This window comes from Coregonus lavaretus (assembly GCF_964263955.1).
Source record: "Coregonus lavaretus genome assembly, chromosome: 11".
NCBI lineage: Eukaryota > Metazoa > Chordata > Actinopteri > Salmoniformes > Salmonidae > Coregonus > Coregonus lavaretus.
The window spans coordinates 36,173,787-36,195,606 of NC_139998.1; the positions used below are offsets into that span (position 1 = coordinate 36,173,787).

Genomic DNA, 21,820 nt, shown 5'->3' on the forward strand with positions numbered 1-21,820 from the left:
AGGATAAAGAGAAGCTGCTTCACGGCTTAAATCAATTTGGAGATGACATTGCGAGCTGTATCAAGACACTATACTGCAAAACACAGAGCAACGCTTTTCTGAAAACATAAATCTCTTTAGTAACTTCTATTAAAGCTCAAAAGACTATGAACCTTGTTCGCCAGGCTTTTAACCATGACTTCATTCAGGTTATACAATAACAAAGTCCATGGCATGGTGGAGGCAAGCATTGTCATGCTGGTGGATACAAGCAGGTAGTGTTGTCTTAAAAGGCCAAGCAGCAGGACCAAGATAAATATTGGACCACTGAAAAACATTGAAAAGAATAGTCTATGAAATGCTGTTCAGTTTTTTCATCTTCCTGAATGTACTTTATGTTCAATGAGTCAAAGAGCTACATAATAACTTAACACAGCTAATATATACACACAGCCCAAGGCACTCAATCCATTGGAGTAATTTCTGTATGTTTCTAACTCAATGCGTTTTTCAGAGGAAAGTTTCCAGGCACAGTGGAATCAATAGGTTGAGCAGAAGGAAGCTATTGGAGGATTTTTCCTGGTGCGTGCGTGGGCACAGTCAGTCTCCCATCTCCAACCCAGGACTGTTCCAGATGCCTACCCCTGCAGCTCTGAGAGACCCATACTAGCCCTGGAAGACACCCTGGAACCAGTCGGATTCAGGCAGGATGGAGGAGCCAGGGCCTGGCCAGCAGGAGGCCTAGCTTCCCCTGGCCAGAGTTCAAGGCAGGCTGCAGGGGTCAACACAGGACCAAAGCTCTTCATTAGACTTCAGCATCAGGCCTCCTCCTCTCCTCCCCAACAACCACCCTTTAATCATCAGAGCTGGGACGAGGAGCCTTCCGAAGGGGAGGCTCCCCAATAAATATATGCATCAGCCAGGTGTGGTGAAGGTGTTTAATTGCCCCCTTTGCTTATGTTTAATGTACAGCCTACGGATACACCGTGGGGTCGAGGAGCAGCTGCCTAGAGAAAGCAGCATGAACACAGCCTCACTGACATCAGGGAGGGCCGAGGAGAGAAACCTGGTCTCAGAGCATTTCATTTTATTCTGTAAGTAAATCCGAGAAACTCCATTCAGTGTGATATGCTACATTTGGTATGGTTACATAAGACAGATGGTTAATTAAGGCAAAAACGAAAGGTCGGGGTGGATGTGTGCGCGTATAACGCAAACGTCTAGCAACCCAAAGGTTGCGAGTTCAAATCTAATCACAGACAACTTTAGCATTTTAGCAACTTTTCAACTACTTACTACTTTTTAGCTACTTCGCAACTACTTAGCATGTTAGCTAACCCTTCACCTAACCGTAATCCTTTTAACTAAACAATACGCTAACCCTAACCTTAACCTAACTCCTAAACTTACCCCTAACCTTAACCCTAACCCCTAGCCTAGCTAATATTTGCCACCTAGATAGAATTCATAACATATAATATGTTTTGCAAATTCGTAACATATCGTACGTTTTGCTAATTCGTAACATATTGTACGTTTTGAAAATTCGTAACATATCATACGAATTGTAATTCATAACATATCATAGGGAATGGGTGTTGGACATCCACAAATTAATACATACCATACAAAACTTAACATATCATACTAAATGGAGTATCTCTGATTTACTTACAGAATTATACAACATGCTCTGAGACCAGTTTGAGGAAAGAGGAGATGAGAGGAGAGCAGGGGGGAAGCAAGGTGAGGAAGATGGGAAGGGATGAAAGGAGGAGGAGACAAAATAGGAAGAAAAAAAATGAACATGAAGACCTCTGCCTACACTGTTGGACCAGACAGACAGCAGTTTTCTGCTAGTGCTGATCTGGCTCTTGCAGCTACCCTCCAGAAGGTTCATGGTTCTGGCCTTCTCTCTGAGGTAAGAGCAGAGCTGGTCACAGCCCTCTCTCCACATTGGAGACACTGCACTGACATTTACACACAAAACTCATTACCACACTCACTCACATACTCACTGGCTCAAAAAAGGCTGCGCTTGACATATCCCATTTACAGAGCCTGCACCTTGCTCAGGCGTTTAGGCTGGTTAACTCTGGGTGTCTGCCACAGATCCGCCTGGATCAACATCAAACAACAGGTGGGCCATTCCAAATGTCCTCAGGTTAACATTGCACAATAAAGAACAGCTCACTACATGACGCAAAATATGAAATCATATATCTAATCCCACATTTGGCGAGAGAGAATTGGCCTTTCTGATGCTATGGTCCTGTACACAATTTGCACAGGAAGGAGCAGAAATGAAAATATATTTCTGAACGCATTGTTCCAACACATTTTAATCCACCCACTGCAGCAGCACAATCAGAGTTTCAGAGCGAGGGAACTCAGAGAGGACAGACTCCACAGGGAGGTACTGGTGGGGGAGCTGTGGTTGGCAGGCCAGGTGTAGAGGGGTTCGGGGGGAGCAGAGGAGCAGGAACCAACCACACAAACAGAATTAATAACAGAAGTCACCCCGGCGTTGCTGGCTCTTTAGAAAGGAAGCCCAGAGCGGAGAGGGTCCTGAGCGGGCGCCGGTTCCAGCCCAGTAAGTCCAGAGTGCTGATAAACCCTGGTGCTAAGCCGGTACAATGGCACAGCCTACGACTGAGCTCGTCCATTAAGACAGATCCTTCCACACACACTAGCAGGCAGGCTGCTGATAAGGAATTGTCATTGGCAGACACACTGGCCGCATGGGAGCTCACCCTTCCTGGGCACGCGCACGCACACATCTCCACACAAGTAGGGTCCGCTGTAGAGCAAGACTACACTACATTACAGGAAGGAAGGAAGGTCCATCCTGGACAATATCTTTATAATAAGCGATTGATTCTAAAGCAAAGTTTATTGTAAATATCGGACCACTATAAGCAGTTTATTACATTTCCTATGTCTAGGACTCTAATAAGCATAGTGCACTGTACCTTTAAAAAGCCCCCCCTTCTCATCTTGAAAAAGTGCAAAATGCAAACTAATAGGCTCTATATAAAAATAGACTACCGCTGTGGCTGAACAATGACCAATTACTTTTTTTGTCATATCAAAATACAAAGTACAAGACAAAATCGCTCTCCCTGCTATTTAGTCAATGAACATTTTACAAATGCTTAGAAAAATCTATTTTGTGGTTCACCTACCAATAATACAGGTCAACAGTCTTCTATACTTACAAATTGCAACAATTATTGGTAAAATACATTACATGCATGCCTGCTTGCCTGCTGCCAGTTAACAAGGACGCACATAAAATGATAATATCATAATGTGAAAGTGACAGACCAGACTATCTATTATTCCCTCTCTTAAACACAGACACGCACACACGTGCGCGCACACACTGAATAAAGACAGGGGAGCAGGCTCTCGACACTCAATCAGCCCTGTGGTAATTCACTTCACTGTTTTATAACAGCCTGTTGACCAATGAAACTTTGGCTATGCTGCCAAAAGCCTAGGTGACAATAAAAAAGCAATTTAATGTTGAAAACATATGGTCTTAGGAAGGAATAGAAAGGGTAGAGGGATGTCAGGAATACGCTTCATGCACACACACTTTAAAAAAAACTAAACTACATCAATCCAAAACAAAATATACAGCAGTAACACTTGCAATAAGATGCTAACCTGTGTATTATTAACACTGTAATTATAATGAATACAAATATTTACGCAACATGCAACAATTTCCAAGATTTTACTGAGGTAGAGCTCATATAAGGAAATCATTCAATTTAAATAACTTAGTTAGGCTCTAATCTATGGATGTCACATGACTGGGAAAACAGATATGCATCTGTTGGTCACAGATAAAGGTAGGGGCACCTGTGTAATGATCATGCTGTTTAATCAGCTTCTTGATATGCCACACCTGTCAGGTCAATAGATGATCTTGGCAAAGGAGAAATGCTCACTAACAGGGATGTAAACATATTTGTGCACAACATTTGAGAGAAAAGGTTTTTGTGCGTATGGAACATTTATTTATCTATTATTACTTTTTTTGTATTTTACCCCATTTTTTCGATCTTGTCTCATCGCTGCAACTCCCCAACGGGCTCGGGAGGCGAAGGTCGAGTTATGCGTCCCCCGAAAACAAGACCCGCCAAACCGCGCTTCTTAACACCCACCCGCTTAACCCAGAAGCCAGCCGCAACAAGTGTCGGAGGAATCACTGTTCACCTGACGACCGAGGTCAACCTGCAGGAGTCGCTAGAGCGCGATGAGCCAAGTCAAGCCCCGCCAGCCAAACCCTCCCCTAACCTGGACGACGCTGGGCCAATTGTGCACCGCCCTATGGTACTCCCGATCACGGCCAGTTGTGATACAGCCCGGGATCGAACCCGGGTCTGTAGTGACGCTTCTAGCACTGAGATGCAGTGCCTTAGACCGCTGCGCCACTCGGGAGGGCCTGGAACATTTCTGGGATATTTTATTTCAGCTCATGAAACATGGGACCAACACTTACATGTTGCGTTTATATTTTTGTTCAGTGTACTTGAGTACCAACATCGTTGTTACATTGTGGTCAATTGCTTTTTGGCCAGGTGAAGCTATCAATGGATTAAGATTTTTTTAATATTTCAATGCAATTTTGAAAATGTTTGAATTGATAACTTGTGTAAACAGAGTAGTACTGGTGGAATTTGGTGTGGAATGAGGTGGAAAAGCAGAAGGGAGGTGGAGTGGAAATTATGCCTTAGATGTAGGGCGGCAGGTAGCTTAGTGGGTAAGAGCGTAGTGCCAGTAACCGAAAGGTCGCTGGTTCTAATCGCTGAGCCGACTAGGTGAAAAATCTGTCGATGTGCCCTTGAGCAAGGCACTTAACCTTAATTGCTCCTGTAAGTCGCTCTGGATAAGAGCGTCTGCTAAATGACTAAAATGTAAATGTAATCCCTACTCTCTCAGCTAGCCCTAGACAAGCCTTGTTCCAACATCTCTTTCTCCCACATCGCAGGTTAAAAGGTCCAATTTGATTTGATTGACTGTAAACAACATTGTGGAAAAGAAATAAGTGCTCTCTCGCTCCCTGACTGTCATGTGCACTCATTCCCGCTTAATGTCCTGCAAATGAAGAGGATTTATTAATGTGTAATTATCACTACATAATGCATGAAATACTCATGGGGATGGGGGAGATATGAAACAGAAATGCCCCGGCCAGGCACTCTATGCAAAGACACACATTAAAAAGGGATTAATCGGGAGAAATAATATTTTGATAAGAACCGCTCGCTCCCCTCTCTCTCTCCTCTCCCCCCTCCCCATTAGTAAAAGAGCCAATCCTAGATATTCATGCAACCTCAATTAGCCATCTACAATTAGGATTGAAAATCCCCCCAACAAAAACCACTGATAATAACAAGGATTGGTGGTTTCCACAATCCTTTTTCATCATAGACGTCTGACTGTCTTGTCTGTGTGTAGCAAACTAGGAATAAAAATGATTCTCAATGTGCTGTTTCTGCTTTGGCATTGACAGCCACTCTTTGGAGTTGAATGAGCAGGTGAGAGACAACGGGACATGAAAAACACAAATAATCCCCGGTGCATGCCCTGCACCACTCTGCTGCATGCCTTGAACCACTCTGCTGCTCACTCATTATTTGAGAATATGCCAGGCCGTGGGAAAGGTGTTGTGGGTTGATAGCAACATAACACATCTTAGTTACACATTGAGCTGCTGTGCATCACTGACTAAGCAAAAGCTTTGTTCATTCAAAGTCACAAGCTGAAGCTGCCCAACCCACTCAGGATAGAAAACAGTACAAAGACAAGCCTTCTTTACCCTGCAGGGAAATTAGGATTACTTTCAGACGTGGAATATATACTTGTATTCCTTGTACTTCATCAATATAAGAAATTGTTAAAATAATCAAGTGATCTCTTCCCCACATTCAGCTTACATGTGATATTTTTTCATGCTTTGAAACAGTGGATCCTTAGTACAGACACCACAGGCATCCTGACACCAAGCTCTGGTGACTCAGAACCAGACCAACCACTGTGGTCATCAACACAGCTTCAACTTGCCATTAGTCTTGGTGAACAAGTCACTACACAGACCACATGCATTAAAACAAAAACATATACTAATTTAAACAATGTAGGCCTTAGAATCTTTCCACCATAATTAACCATTGCATATTGTTGCCATCAATTAGATAGAACAAAATGACTCTTTGGGGAGGGGTAATGTATGCACTCACTAACTGTAAATCGCTCTGGATAAGAGCGTCTGCTAAATGACTAAAATGTAAATGTAAAATGGGTAACCTAATAATTCTGGACCACATGGCCACCACATTGCCCATCTGGTTTCCATAGGCTGTGTTTACACAGACAGCCCAATTCTGATATGTTGCCAATAATTGACCATTCAGATCAGATATTTTGCCAATATTGTGCAAAATATCAGAATTGGATATCAGAATTGGGCTGCCTGTGTAAACGCAGCCAGAGGCAAAACGAGCCAAATGCCCCTCGCCATCCCTGTCACTGTTTAATTTTACTAGAAAATATGGCTCACCAAGAAAATGGTCTCAAGTAAAACAAACCAATGTGCCCATGCTTTAATCATGGCGACGAAAAACAACGTGCTAGATGTGGGCATGCATGGGCAGCTAACGGGTCACATGGCACGGGTGACAATAATTACTCACACATCAACGATACGGGTGAGCAGGAGCTAATACGTTGCAGTCTAGTCGGGTAACGAATGTGGTCCCAATTTACAATCAATTAAGTAATTAACTGACCAGGGAACACCTGAATGACTATTGTAACACTACAGAGAGTAGCCTACGTTGGACCGGGTAAATTATATATTATTTACTTTACTTTAAGTTGTTTAGAGATATAAGACAACACAGTGACGATATTTAAATATTTGAATTTCACAGTACTCGCCTAAGGTTGCCATGAAATATTCTTATTGGTTATGCGTCCACTCGTGAGTTTGTCCCCAGTCTCTCCATAAAAAAATAAAAACACTTACCTTTTACCGAACGCGGTTTGGCCTGTTTTCGTCTAGACATCTCTGGGTTGATAGTATTTTCTTCTCGTATAGATCTCTAATGCTTTGCGAATACAGTCATACAGATGGATACTTTAGCTGGCGTTTTTTCACTTCTTTGCCTGTTGCAATGCGGCAACTTCTGTCTCTGATAGTAGCCTATTGTCCAGTTAAAAGGAGGTAGCTACAATTAAGAACAGTGGAGAGGCGCAGTGCCCGGATACTCCAGCAATTTAACTTCTTCAACTGGACTCAACCTGTAAAATTAACGGAATAACTTGTGTTTCTTTCGGGGTCCGTGGCGACAGTATGTATCTTTTGTTCCTTTATGTTCATACACACATTGACGATAGCGCGACTTTATCAGTAGTTTCAAGAGAAAGCCAAATGACAGCCGTACGATGCGGTAACACCTGATCGGCAGTTAGAAAGCTGCCAATACGTCCAAATAATGTGATTACCGGACTAAACAATTCGAGAATTCGGTTCAAACAAGCTTTACGTTTTATTTTTCCTCTTGTTCTTCTTGAGGTTGTTCTCGGAACTAAGTCTCTTTCTCCCTGATCTTGCGAACACCGAACCTCCCTCCTCAGTCCGTCTGTTATTTTTCAGAAGGTGGCATGGTCAATGCAACCTAACCCAGCATTTTCTCCCTTGGGGATTTGTTTATATCTCCTCCTTTTTAATTTAATTCCTAAACCCAGTCAAATGTTTGCGGTCGCTAGCCTCTTTCTCCCTTTTTCTTTGTCCCGACTCTGGTCTTCCCTCCGCCTCCCGATCCGACTACTGGCGGGGCTGCAGCGCAGGCACACATAATAAAGCCAGGCTTGGCTGGAAATGTAGCTGTGTCCCAGCAGGAGGATGTGAGAGTAGGGTCCCGGCGGGGGAGCGCTCTGATCCCGCTGGGAGCACTGCACAGCCTGGGTTGAGCAGACAGAGCGAGCCAACAGCACCAAACCATGGTCAGCCATGGAAACTACAGTTTAACTTTGAGCACAGATTGGGGCCAAAACACGGAGCTTCGAGGAACTCTGCAACGCGGCTGAAAAATCCGGACTGGATTCGGTTTTAGTCCTTTCAATCTTAAATTGTTGCCTATAATTTTGAAGTAGTTGGTCGTGAAACGCATCCTGTTTCTTTCCATGCATAATTTCGATATTTTATTATAAATTAGTTTATCTTCAAGATTGGGCTATTATTTTGACGGGCTTAACAGTGCATAATGGATTTTTTTAAATGCACCTTAATACAAAGACTGTCATTTCATTATTCAGAATTATTTTTAATGTTAAATAATGTGGTTTATTTCTGTGTTGTTTTTACAAAGGGGTCTGGGCCCTCACCAATGGCTGTATGAATGGGCAAAGTCATCGATCACGTGACACCATTCATTCCTATGTGAAGAATCAATGGGAGTGTTAGAGCGGTAAGCCCAACTAAACCGACTAGACGAAAGTCAGCAAGTGAAATCGGGGGAGGTGCATCTGCAATAGCCAAAAGTCGGACACCATAGTGCCTTCAAACTCAACTCTGATTTAGACCTGGAACACCAGGTGGGTGCAATTAATTATCAGGTAGAAAACCATCCGGCTCCGGACTTCATAGGGTAAGAGTTGAATACCCCTGCTGTAGTGGTTTTCCAACAGCAAGGCTCTAATGAACATGGCAGTGTCAACATAGCTGCTGTTATTTATAAAAGTTTGTCTGTATAAATGTTGAACACCTTTTCTATCCCCCCTATCACATACTCAAACTGGAAACATAATGTGTACAATTCATATGTTAGAGAGACAGGGGTCTCAAATGTCACTTTTCATTTGTATCCCCTGTGGCTTAAAAGGCGCTGCATGGTCAGTCTGATGTCGGCATTGGCCGTACAACATTTAGGTGATATGGCCTCTGCAGAAGTCAAGGCATTCATACTTCTTGCGCTTCGCAGCGCAGAGTTGTTGTGATGGAAGTTGTCAGGGAAGTGAGTTTGTGTTTATACAGGACCTCCTCCTCCCGACTACTGTAAACCAATCATGTCAATGTGGAGCTATACGGAGCGTCGGCATTGTCACAAAATTTGGGAGGTGCATGGCGATGTGGTACGGAGCTCAATTTGGCCTCTGCATGCCTGCGGAGGCTCTGCAATTGTGTCAGACGGAGCCTCCAACCACATTTTCGGATCAAGCATAAATTGATTTTTAAAGTCAGGGCAAACTTTGTTCCTGTTTCAGTCACGTATTTAGCCACGTTTGCGTGGGTCAAACAAAAACACCCTAATTGGTTGACAAGTAGTGCCTCCCATAATGCAGGTAATGGCTGCATGGTGCAGTTGCTGAGAAGCAATTTTACATCTAACTAAGATGCGTACGATAAGCTTGACCCTTTTCCTAACCTTAACCTAATTTTCCTAACCTGCCACGTTAATTCTCCTAACCTGTTGCAAAAAGTAACTTCTACTAGTCAAAACCGGCAGACTTGCCCTGAGAACAGTCTTGATTTACACTAACGCGATACAGTTAACTGCATACATGGAGTGAATAAAAGTGGGTGTGTCAACAGAAGTGGGAAGATCAACAGAAGTGGGTGTATGGAAAGCAAATCAGCTAATTTATGCAGATTTGTTGGCACTCCAGACCGTTTTGCGTGGCTGATTGGGCTGCACGACGAGTCGATTGTTGGCAAATGTAGCGTTTTAGCTAAGCCTAACCATTTTCCTTACCTAAATCTCATTCTCCTAACCTGCCACGTTAATTATCCTAATCTGCTATGTGAACATTAAACTGACCCGCGGCGCACCTGGTTACAGCCAGTCTAACCAATAATGGAGCGCTGATGTTACACCCGTTTCTGTTGATCCACCCACTTCTTATGCAACGCCCACTTTCAGACACACTCAAAGTATGCAGTTACCAATACATGGAGTGAAGCCAAATGAAGTCGGTTAAGATCAATGACGTATATACAGTGAGGGAAAAAAGTATTTGATCCCCTGCTGATTTTGTACGTTTGCCCACTGACAAAGAAATGATCAGTCTATAATTGTAATGGTAGGTATATTTGAACAGTGAGAGACAGAATAACAAAAAAAAATCCACTAAAACGTACGTCAAAAATGTTATAAATTGATTAGCATTTTAATGAGGGAAATAAGTATTTGACCCCTCTACAAAACATGACTTAGTACTTGGTGGCAAAACCCTTGTTGGCAATCACAGAGGTCAGACGTTTCTTGTAGTTGGCCACCAGGTTTGCAAACATCTCAGGAGGGATTTTGTCCCACTCCTCTTTGCAGATCTTCTCCAAGTCATTAAGGTTTTGAGCCTGACGTTTGGCAACTCGAACCTTCAGCTCCCTCCACAGATTTTCTATGGGATTAAGGTCTGGAGACTGGCTAGGCCACTCCAGGACCTTAATGTGCTTCTTCTTGAGCCAGTCCTTTGTTGCCTTGGCCCTGTGTTTTGGGTCATTGTCATGCTGGAATACCCATCCACGACCCATTTTCAATGCCCTGGCTGAGGGAAGGAGGTTCTCACCCAAGATTTGACGGTACATGGCCCCGTCCATCGTCCCTTTGATGCGGTGAAGTTGTCCTGTCCCTTTAGCAGAAAAACACCCCCAAAGCATAATGTTTCCACCTCCATGTTTGACGGTGGGGATGGTGTTCTTGGGGTCATAGGCAGCATTCCTCCTCCTCCAAACACTGCGAGTTGAGTTGATGCCAAAGAGCTCGATTTTGGTCTCATCTGACCACAACACTTTCACCCAGTTCTCCACTGAATCATTCAGATGTTCATTGGCAAACTTCAGACGGCCCTGTATATGTGCTTTCTTGAGCAGGGGGACCTTGCGGGCGCTGCAGGATTTCAGTCCTTCACGGCGTAGTGTGTTACCAATTGTTTTCTTGGTGACTATGGTCCCAGCTGCCTTGAGATCATTGACAAGATCCTCCCGTGTAGTTCTGGGCTGATTCCTCACCGTTCTCATGATCATTGCAACTCCACGAGGTGAGATCTTGCATGGAGCCCCAGGCCGAGGGAGATTGACAGTTATTTTGTGTTTCTTCCATTTGCGAATAATCGCACCAACTGTTGTCACCTTCTCACCAAGCTGCTTGGCGGTGGTCTTGTAGCCCATTCCAGACTTGTGTAGGTCTACAATCTTGTCCCTGACATCCTTGGAGAGCTCTTTGGTCTTGGCCATGGTGGAGAGTTTGGAATCTGATTGATTGCTTCTGTGGACAGGTTTCTTTTATACAGGTAACAAGCTGATATTAGGAGCAGTCCCTTTAAGAGTGTGCTCCTAATCTCAGCTCGTTACCTGTATAAAAGACACCTGGGAGACATAAATCTTTCTGATTGAGAGGGGTTCAAATACTTATTTCCCTCATTAAAATGCAAATCAATTTATAACATTTTTGACATACGTTTTTCTGGATTTTTTTGTTGTTATTCTTTCTCTCACTGTTCAAATAAACCTACCATTAAAATTATAGACTGATAATTTCTTTGTCAGTGGGCAAACCTACAAAATCAGCAGGGGATCAAATACATTTTTCCCTCACTGTAAACCCTGGATTGCTGAAGCTATGTATTGGCCATTGAGAGGCTTTGAAGCCACCGGTCGGCCATATTGGCACTACCTAGTAAGAGCAGTCCTACATAGGAATGAATGGAATTCTACAGTATTCCAATTAAAAGTTTTAAGGACAAAATGACATGTATTTAAGTATATTTTTGAAGTATTGGGGACAGTAACATTAGTACTCCTTAAAACCCTACTTGGTCCTGCTTTAAATGACATTCAGCTTATAAAGGCTTCATAAAGCCTTGAGTTGCTCCCCTTCTCAAAAAACCAATACTCGATCCCACTGATGTCAACAACTACAGACCAGTATCCCTTCTTTCTTTTCTTTCCAAAACTATTGAGCGTGCCGTCTTTAGCCAACTCTCTTGCTATCTCTCTCAGAATGACCTTCTTGATCCAAACCAGTCAGGTTTCAGGACTGGTCATTCAACTGAGACTGCTCTTCTCTGTGTCACGGAGGCTCTCCGCACTGCTAAAGCTAACTCTCTCTCCTCTGCTCTTGTCCTTCTAGACCTGTCTGCTGCCTTTGATACTGTGAACCATCAGATCCTCCTCTCCACCCTCTCCGAGCTGGGCATCTCCGGCGCGGCTCACTCCTGGATTGCGTCCTACCTGACCGGTCGCTCCTACCAAGTGGTCTCACCACTGGTGTCCCCCAGGGCTCAGTTCTAGGCCCTCTCCTTTTCTCCCTATACACCAAGTCACTTGGCTCTGTCATATCCTCACATGGCCTCTCCTATCATTGCTACGCTGACGATACACAACTAATCTTCTCCTTTCCCCCTTCTGATAACCAGGTGGCGAATCGCATCTCTGCATGTCTGGCAGACATATCAGTATGGATGACGGATCACCACCTCAAGCTGAACCCTGGCAAGACGGAGCTGCTCTTCCTCCCGGGGAAGGACTGCCCGTTCCATGATCTCGCCATCACGGTTGACAACTCCGCTGTGTCCTCCTCCCAGAGTGCGAAGAGCCTAGGCGTGACCCTGGACAACACCCTGTCGTTCTCCGCCAACATCAAGGCGGTGACCCGCTCCTGCAGGTTCATGCTCTACAACATCCGGAGAGTACGACCCTGCCTTACACAGGAAGCGGCACAGGTCCTAATCCAGGCACTTGTCATCTCCCGTCTGGACTACTGCAACTCGCTGTTGGCTGGCCTCCCTGCCTGTGCCATTAAACCCCTACAACTCATCCAGAATGCCGCAGCCCGTCTGGTGTTCAACCTTCCCAAGTTCTCTCACGTCACCCCCCTCCTCCGCACACTCCACTGGCTTCCAGTTGAAGCTCGCATCCGCTACAAGACCATGGTGCTTGCCTATGGAGCAGTGAGGGGAACGGCACCTCTGTACCTTCGGGCTCTGATCAGTCCCTACACCCAAACGAGGGCATTGCGTTCATCCACCTCTGGCCTGCTGGCTCCCCTTCCTCTGCGGAAGCATAGTTCCCGCTCAGCCCAGTCAAAACTGTTCGCTGCTCTGGCACCCCAATGGTGGAACAAGCTCCCTCACGACGCCAGGACAGCGGAGTCACTCACCACCTTCCGGAGACATTTGAAACCCCACCTCTTTAAGGAATACCTGGGATAGGATAAAGTAATCCTTCTACCCCCCCCCCCCCAAAAATTGTAAAGTGGTTATCCCACTGGCTATAGGGTGAACGCACCAATTTGTGAGTCGCTCTGGATAAGAGCGTCTGCTAAATGACGTAAATGTGCCCTTGAGCAAGGCACTTAACCCTAATTGCTCCTGTAAGTCGCTCTGGATAAGAGCGTCTGCTAAATGACTAAAATGTAAATGTAAATGTATAAACACTACGGTACATAAATGTGTTACAAATCATCTATAACTATGTCATGCTTTATAAATGTGGCATAACTGTGTGACATAACCACCAATGTCAAATATGACAAACCTGTGCTTTATAAAGGGTGGCATAAGCACTGCTTAATAAAGGCCTTATAAATCATATCAATTTGAGGCTTCACAAAGCATTTATAACACTGTCATGCATCTTGGTAGAGCATTGTAATGCCAGGATATTGGGTTCGATTCCCAGAACCACCCATACGTAAAAATGTAAGTCGCTTTTTCCCCCCAAAATTCTGTTTTCTTGGTTGTGTTTTTCCAGGTTTCGGATTTCCACCAGTTTTTCTGGTTTACCAAAGTTTTATCATACTTTTTTAAATAGTTAGCTGTTTTCTGTAGTGCAATAAGCACATGTGATGTGATTCGGCCGCCAATGCAATGGGTGCAGTAAAAGGCCAGCAACACTCCCTATTATTCAGAGCCCCATGTAATGACACTATATATACATTCTACAGACCCTACTGAGTATTTCCAACAATACTTTTACTGCTGCACCCAGAATAGATCTTGCTCTAAGCCAATCTGCATTCCATATACAGTGATTCACATTGGGGGCATTTATTTTACCTTGGAACATGTTCTAAAACCCCAATTTAATGCAAATGTCACTTAAATATCAACAAATATGAATCATTGTTCATGTTTAGACAATTATTTTTCATATCATGAATGGTTATTGACACTGTGGTCCTCTGTAGCTCAGCTGGTAGAGCACGGCGCTTGTAACGCCAAGGTAGTGGGTTCGATCCCCGGGACCACCCATACACAAAAAATGTATGCACGCATGACTGTAAGTCGCTTTGGATAAAAGCGTCTGCTAAATGGCATATTATTATTATTATTATTATTACTTCTACTATTACGTGGGATACTTTTATTTTGAAAATGTTCGAAATTCCGTGACCTGGAATAATTTTTTTAGTGTTGCTGACGAAATGCAGATCGTGTTATGAGTTCGCAAATAAAATGCCCCACTTGTGCTGTCACTGGACAGCGAAACACAAGTAAGTTCACCTTTTATTTAATTTAAATTAGTTTGTAGTAGTTAAAGCAGGAAGTACCAGTGGCGGGCCGCCCCCAGGTGGTAAGGGTAGGCAACAACACATCTGCCATGCGTGATTAGTCTCCTCCTGTACTCCCTGTTCACCCACGACTGTGTGGCCAAGCACGACTCCAACACCATCATTAAGTTTGCTGTTGACACAACAGTGGTAGGCCTGATCACCGACAACGATGAGACTGCCTATAGGGAGGAGGTCAGAGAACTGGCAGTGTGGTGCCAAGACAACAACCTCTCGTGCTCAATGTGAGCAAGACAAAGGAGATGATTGTGGACTACAGGAAAAGGAGGGCCAAACACTTCCCCCATTCACATCGACGGGGCTGTATTGGAGCGGGTCGCGACTATCAAGTTCCTTGGTGTCCACATCACCAACAAACTATCATGGTCCAAACACACCAAGAAAGTTGTGATGAGGGCACAACAACACCTTTCCCCCCTCAGGAGACTGAAAAGATTTGACATGGGTCCCTAGATCTTCAAAAAGTTGTACAGCTGCACCATCAAGAGCATCCTGACCGGTTGCATCACCGCCTGGGATGGCAACTGCTCGGCATCCGACTGTAAGGCGCTACAGAGGGTAGTTCGTACGGCCCAATACATCACTGGGGCCAAGCTTCCTGTCATCCAGGACCTATATACTAGGCGGTGTAAGAGGAAGGCCCAAAAAATTGTAAAAGACTCCAGTCACCGAAGTTATAGACTGTTCTCTCTGCTACCGCACGGCAAGCGGTACCGGAGTATCAAGTCTAGGTCCAAAAGGCTCCTTAACAGCTTCTACCTCAACGCTATAAGACTGCTGAACAAATAATAAAATGGCCACCCGGACTATTTACATTGACCCCCCCCCCCCACCCCACCCCCTCTGCGCTTTATTATCTATCCATAGTCACCCTACCTACACGTACAAATTACCTCAACTAACCTGTAACCCCGCACATTGACTCGGTACCGGTACCCCCTGTATATAGCCTGGTTATTGTTATCTAATTTTTAACTTTATTTTATTTAGTAAATATTTTCTTTACTTTATTTCTTGAACTGCATTGTTGGTTAAGGGCTTGTACGTAAGCATTTCATGGTTAGGTCTACCCCTGTTGTATTCGGCGCATGTGACAAATACAATTAGATTTTTATTTGATAAGTGTTGAGTTAGATTACAGGCTGTAGCTACCTCAATCGTTATTTGAAATTATTTAGGTGACTTCACAGCAATTGCTAGCTAGCCGAAATGTAGCTAGCTAGCAGGCTCAGCTAAATACAAATCCCCCTAGATACATCCATGTCTCATGGTCACATCATGAGATTTGTAAATGAAAGAGGAATATAATAATACGAATTAATGGAGTTTCCCATCTTCCCATTTAGTGTTTCTGGCGCAGCACAGAAATGCCCTTATCCAGATGGTGTAACAAAGGCATTTCCTAACAGACCTGCTAATTTTCTTTGATGTTACTTTTAAGGTTGGAACCAACATGCAGTACCTCCAGCTGGAATAGAGGCAAGAACCATTTGTCCGCTAGCTCAGGGACAAGCTACACTATTCACAGCCCTGTGTAATGTTCAATGTAATTGCATTGGTTGACTTTTTGAAACTTCTTGTATTTGTATTGTTTAAAAAATGTAAAAATAAAAGGAAATGTATGGTTTAAACATGTCTTTAATGTTTATTTGTTTTAGTTGTTAGTGATCATTCCCTAAGTGTTAATACATTTGTGTTTACATCATGAAGCCTTTATGTATGTGTTATGAATGACCGAAGGTGTCTCACTTCAAACTAAGCATTACAGGACACTACATGATGATTTAGAGTAGCCCAACCTGAGACTACCACACCAGGTATTCCTCTTCTGTTCCCATGCTGGAGACCAGGGCTTGATTACAACCTGTTACAATGGTGCCAACATTTTGTGTCTGATCTTTCAGCGGGGAAGTGGATGAATGTGTCAAAGATCTGACTGGGCCCAGCACCGCGCCCTATGGGTTGTTTTTTGTTGTGTGCGTTTGTGTACTGAGAAACATGTAACTTGGTTCCAGAAGAAAGACAATTTCAATGTCTTTAGGTTGGGGGCTTTCATCAAGGTAAGTATTTCTTGGTGTAACGTCGTCCCCAGGCTATTGCACACACAGCGCATATAAGCCTGGAATATCAACCATTCAAAGTTGGCCTTAGTAGGCGTGACCATAGAATTCTATAGGAGAGGCCACCCGCGTGGCGCAGCGGTCTAAGGCACTGCATTGCAATGCTTGAGGGTTTGGCCGTCTGGGATTTCCTTGTTCCATCGCGCTCTAGCGACTCCTTGTGGCGGGCCGGGCGCCTGCAAGTTGACTTCGGTCGCCAGCTAGACGGTGTGTCCTGCGGCTGGCTTCCCGGTTAAGCGAGCAGTGTGTCAAGAAACAGTGCGGCTTGGCAGGGTCGTGTTTTGGAGGACGCATGGCTCTCGACCTTCGCCTCTCCCGAGTACATAGGGGAGTAGCAGCAACGGGACAAGACTGTAACTACCAATTGCATATCAGAGAAAAGTAATTCTATAGAAGTGACCTTAGGGACAGATCGAGATTTACTTGGGGGGAGTGGTTGGTCCAACTCAAGGTGTCATAAAAGAAAAATGCACCCCCCTCCCAAAAGTAATAATAATAATATGCCATTTAGCAGACGCTTTTATCCAAAGCGACTTAGTCATGCGTGCATATATTTTTGTGTATGGTTGGTCCCGGGGATCGAACCCACTACCCTGGTGTTACAAGCGCCGTGCTCTACCAGCTGAGCTACAGAGGACCACGTAAAGTAAAACATATTTTCACATGACCCTCCTTATACATGACCCTCCATAGAATTAACTCAAAATAATGTTTATGCCCACAAATAATAACTGTAGTGACCCAGTGTTTATGAACGTGGATATCGACTTTACCACTTCATCATGCTTTTGTGGCACAGTCGATGCCACCCAGGGCTACGGGCCAGAAGTTTGAGGGTTCGCCGACCACCACAGACGAGATCACTCTCTCTGCCTGTTTCATTACACTACGATCAGAGCTGGCTGCAGACAATGATCAGCTAGGGGGGAAATCTGATTTTCAATATTTTTATGCCATATTTATAATTTTAATAAAATATATTTAATGAATTTTCCACCAACAGGTTTCTGTGCCAATGCACCACACAACCAATAAACAAAGCATAATGACTTTGGGCACTTCAATATCATGGTTTGCGTTTTCAACACCACAATAGACTATGTAAATCTCAACAAACAAAACAAAAATATAAACGCAAGATAAAAACATTAAGATTTTACTGAGTTACAGCTCATATAAGGAAATCAGTCAATGGAAATGAATTCATTAGGCCCTAATCTCTGGATTTCATGACTGGGCAGGGGCGCAGCCATGGGTGGGCCAGGCAGGGCATAGGCCTACCCACTGGGGAGCCAGGCCCAGCCAATCAGAATGAGTTTTTCCCCACAAAAGGGCTTTATTACAGACAGAAATACTCCTCAGTTTCATCAGCTGTCCGGGTGGCTGGTCTCAGACGATCCCACGGGTGAAGAAGCCGGATGTGGAGGTCCTGGGCTGGCGTGGTTACACATGGTCTGCGGTTTTTAGTCCGGTTGGACGTACTGCCAAATTCTCTAAAACGACATTGGAGTTGGCTTCTGGTGGACATTCCTGCAGTCAGAATGCCAATTGCACGCTCCATCGAAACTTGAGGCATCTGTGGCATTGTGTTGTGTGACAAAACTGCACATTTTAGAGTGGCCTTTTATTGTCCTCAGCACAAGGTGCACCTGTGTAATGATCATGCTGTTTAATCAGCTCCTTGATATGCCACACCTGTTAGGTGGATGGATTATCTTTGCAAGGGAGAAATGCTCACTAACAGGGATGTAAAGAAATGTGAGCACAACATTTTGGAGAAATATGCTTGTGCGAATGGAACATTTCTGGGATATTTTATTTCAGCTCATGAAACATGGGACCAACACTTTACAGGTTGCGTTTATATTTTTGTTCAGTATACATCCCTCCTGACGTAGGCTCACCCAGTATCGAAGGCTTGGCTAGACAATCTCCGAACATCATTAAACTTTTTGTTGTTTTGTAACAGATATCTCTTTCCATTCATCAATTGGCCGCTGCACAGTTTGGATTGTTTGATTTTGATTTGCCAGTTAAAATAAATACACAAACATTTTAAGTGACTGGGATTGCATATTAAAGTCGGGGACTTATTTCCATTGTGGTCCTTATTTTGTACATAAATACATATACAATTACATAGATACAGACACATTACAGAGATAGAGACAAAAAAAAGCTCAACCTCCAGATGAGTATGAGGGGGGATTTTAAGTACAATTCTTACAAGCTTGTTTGGCAGGTAGCTTATTCTATAGATGTTTGGGGCAACTGTTGAACCATTATGTGCAGGCATAATCAAAGGGACACTGGTCTAGCGCACTTGCCAGAGTCTTTAGAGTGTCTATAGCTAGGTTCCCATCCAATTGGCAACAGATTTTCATGTGAATATTCTAAAATCTTCATTAAAAACAATATGCCATTTTAGAGTTTCCTTTAGGAAAATGTGGCGCCGGACAACATGACAGGGAAGATTTTAATTGACCAGACATTTGAGAAATTTTATGGACATCCGTATGCATTCAGATCCAACCTGGCGCAGCCAGCACCATCAATAAATGAGGGATGTTGGCCAAATGAGCCACATTTACATTTCCTTAGAAACAGCCTATAACAAATTACAAAAACACTATTCCTTGTGTTTCAATGTGTAGCAGTGCATTTGGAAAGTATTCAGACCCCTTGACTTTTTCCACATTTTGTTATGTTACAGCTTTATTCTAAAATGGATTTTTTTTAAAAACAAATCCTTCAATCTACACACAATACCCCATAATGACAAAGCAAAAACAGCTTTTAGAATTATTTGCAAAAAATATTCATAATTAAATATCACATTTACATAAGTATTCTGACCCTTTACTCAGTACTTTGTTGAAGCACCTTTGGCACAGATTACAGCCTTGAGTCTTCTTGGGTATGACGCTGCAAGCTTGGCACACCTGTATTTGGGGAGTTTCTCCCATTCTTCTCTACAGATCCTCTCAAGCTCTGTCAGGTTGGATGGGTCTCTCCAGAGATGTTCGATCGGGTTCAAGACCGGGCTCTGGCTGTGCCACTCAAGGACATTCAGAGACTTGTCCCGAAGCCACTCCTGCATTGTCTTGGCTGTGTGATTAGGGTCGTTGTCCTATTGGAAGGTGAACCTTCACCCCAGTCTGAGGTCCTGAGCGCTCTGGAGCAGGTTTTCATCAAGGATCTCTCTGTACTTTCCTCCAGACGTGACGCTTGGCATTCAGGCCAAAGAGTTCAATCTTGGTTTCATCAGACCAGAGAATCTTGTTTCTCATGGTCGGAGTCCTTTAGGTGCCTTTTTGCAAACTCCAAGCGGGCTGTCGTGCCTTTTACTGAGGAGTGGCTTCCGTCTGACCACACAATCCTGTCTCAAATCAAATCAAATTACAGGTTAGTTGAGGTCATTTGTTAAGTGACTATGTATAGTAAATAAACAGTGAGTAGCAGCAGTGTAAAAACAAAGGGGGGGGGTCAATGTAAATAGTCCGGGTGGCCATTTGATTAATTGTTCAGCTGTCTTATGGCTTAGGGGTAGAAGCTGTTAAGGAGCCTTTTGGACCTAGACTTGGCGCTCCGGTACCGCTTGCCGTGCAGTAGCAGAGAGAACAGTCTATAACTTGGGTGACTGGAGTCTTTGACAATTTTTTGGGCCTTCCTCTGACACCGCCTAGTATATAGGTCATGGATGGCAGGAAGCTTGGGCCTGTACTGGGCCATATGCACTACCCTCTGTAGCACCTTACGGTCAGATGCCGAGGAGATGCCATACCAGGCGGTGATGCAACCGGTCAGGATGCTCTCGATGATGCAGCTGTATAACTTTTTGAGGATCTGGGGACCCATGCCAAATCTTTTCAGTCTCCTGAGGGGGAAAAGGTGTTGTCGTGCCCTCATCATGACTGTTGTGGTGTGTTTGGACCATGATAGTTTGTTGGTGATGTGGACACCAAGGAACTTTAAAACTCTCAACCAGTTCCACTACAGCCCCATCGATGTTAATGAGGGCCTGTTCGGCCCTCCTTTTCCTGTAGTCCACGATCACCTCCTATGTCTTGCTCACATTGAGGGAGAGGTTGTTGTCTGTGACACATTGAGGGAGAGGTTGTTGTCTCTGACCTCCTCCCTATAGGCTGTCTCATCGTTGTCGGTGATCAGGCCTACCACTGTTGTGTCGTCAGCAAACTTAATGATAGTGTTGGAGTCGTGCTTGGCCACGCAGTCGTGGGTGAACAGGGCATACAGGAGGGGACTAAGCACACACCCCTGAGGGGCCCCAGTGTTGAGGATCAGCGTGGCAGATGTGTTGTTGCCTACGCTTACCCCCTGGGGGCGGCCGTCAGGAAGTCCAGGACCTCATGGCTTGGTTTTTGCTCTGACATACATTGTCAACTGTGGAACCTTATATAGACAGGTGTGTGCCTTTCCACATACTGTCCAATCAATGGAATTTACCACAGGTGGACTCCAATCAAGTTGTAGAAATATCTCAAGGATGATCAATGCAAACAGGATGCACCTGAGCTCAATTTCGAGTCTCATAGCAATGGGTCTGAATAGTTATGTAAATAACATTTCTAAAAACCTGTTTGCGCTTTGTTATTATGGGGGTATTGTGTGTAGATTGATGAGGAAAACAATTAATTTAATCAATTTTAGAATAAGACTGTAACGTAACAATGTGGGAAAAAATCAAGGGGTCTGAATACTTTCCGAATGCACTGTACATTTACATTTTAGTTATTTAGCAGACGTACTTATCCAGAGCGACTTACAGTTAGTGCGTTCATCTTAAGATAGCTATGTGGGACAACCACATCACAGGCATAGAAAGTACATTTTCCTCAATAAAGTAGCTATCAGCAGAGTCAGAGCTAGGGGGGGGTGGTGGGTCGAGGTGAGGAGGAGGATTATTTAACACTGTTTGAACCTTCACAAACATTTATAAACTTTATTAGGGTAATATCAAAAGTTAGTCAATAAATTGTTTATAGAGAAAATACGAGCAGAAGAGCAAATGTAAACAAGGAAAAAAACACACTACCCTCCCCTGTGCCTGCCAAAAAAACACATAACTACCGGTTGACAACCCTCCCCTATTTTGGACCACCCTTCCCCCCA

The 21,820-nt window shown here is 44.0% G+C and overlaps 1 protein-coding gene across 1 annotated transcript in view; it reads right to left on the reverse strand.

The window, feature by feature from the left end:
• Window positions 1-7,061, reverse strand: part of LOC311137424 (zinc finger protein 423) — a gene marked incomplete at its 5' end in the record, with an annotated part of 131,441 nt that extends 124,380 nt beyond the window's left edge. Inside the window, one exon of the mRNA XM_084171914.1 lies at window positions 7,022-7,061. Coding sequence (XP_084028040.1) covers window positions 7,022-7,061 — 40 coding nt within the window. The remainder of the gene's footprint in view (window positions 1-7,021) is intronic.
• Window positions 7,062-21,820: the final 14,759 nt, after the last annotated feature.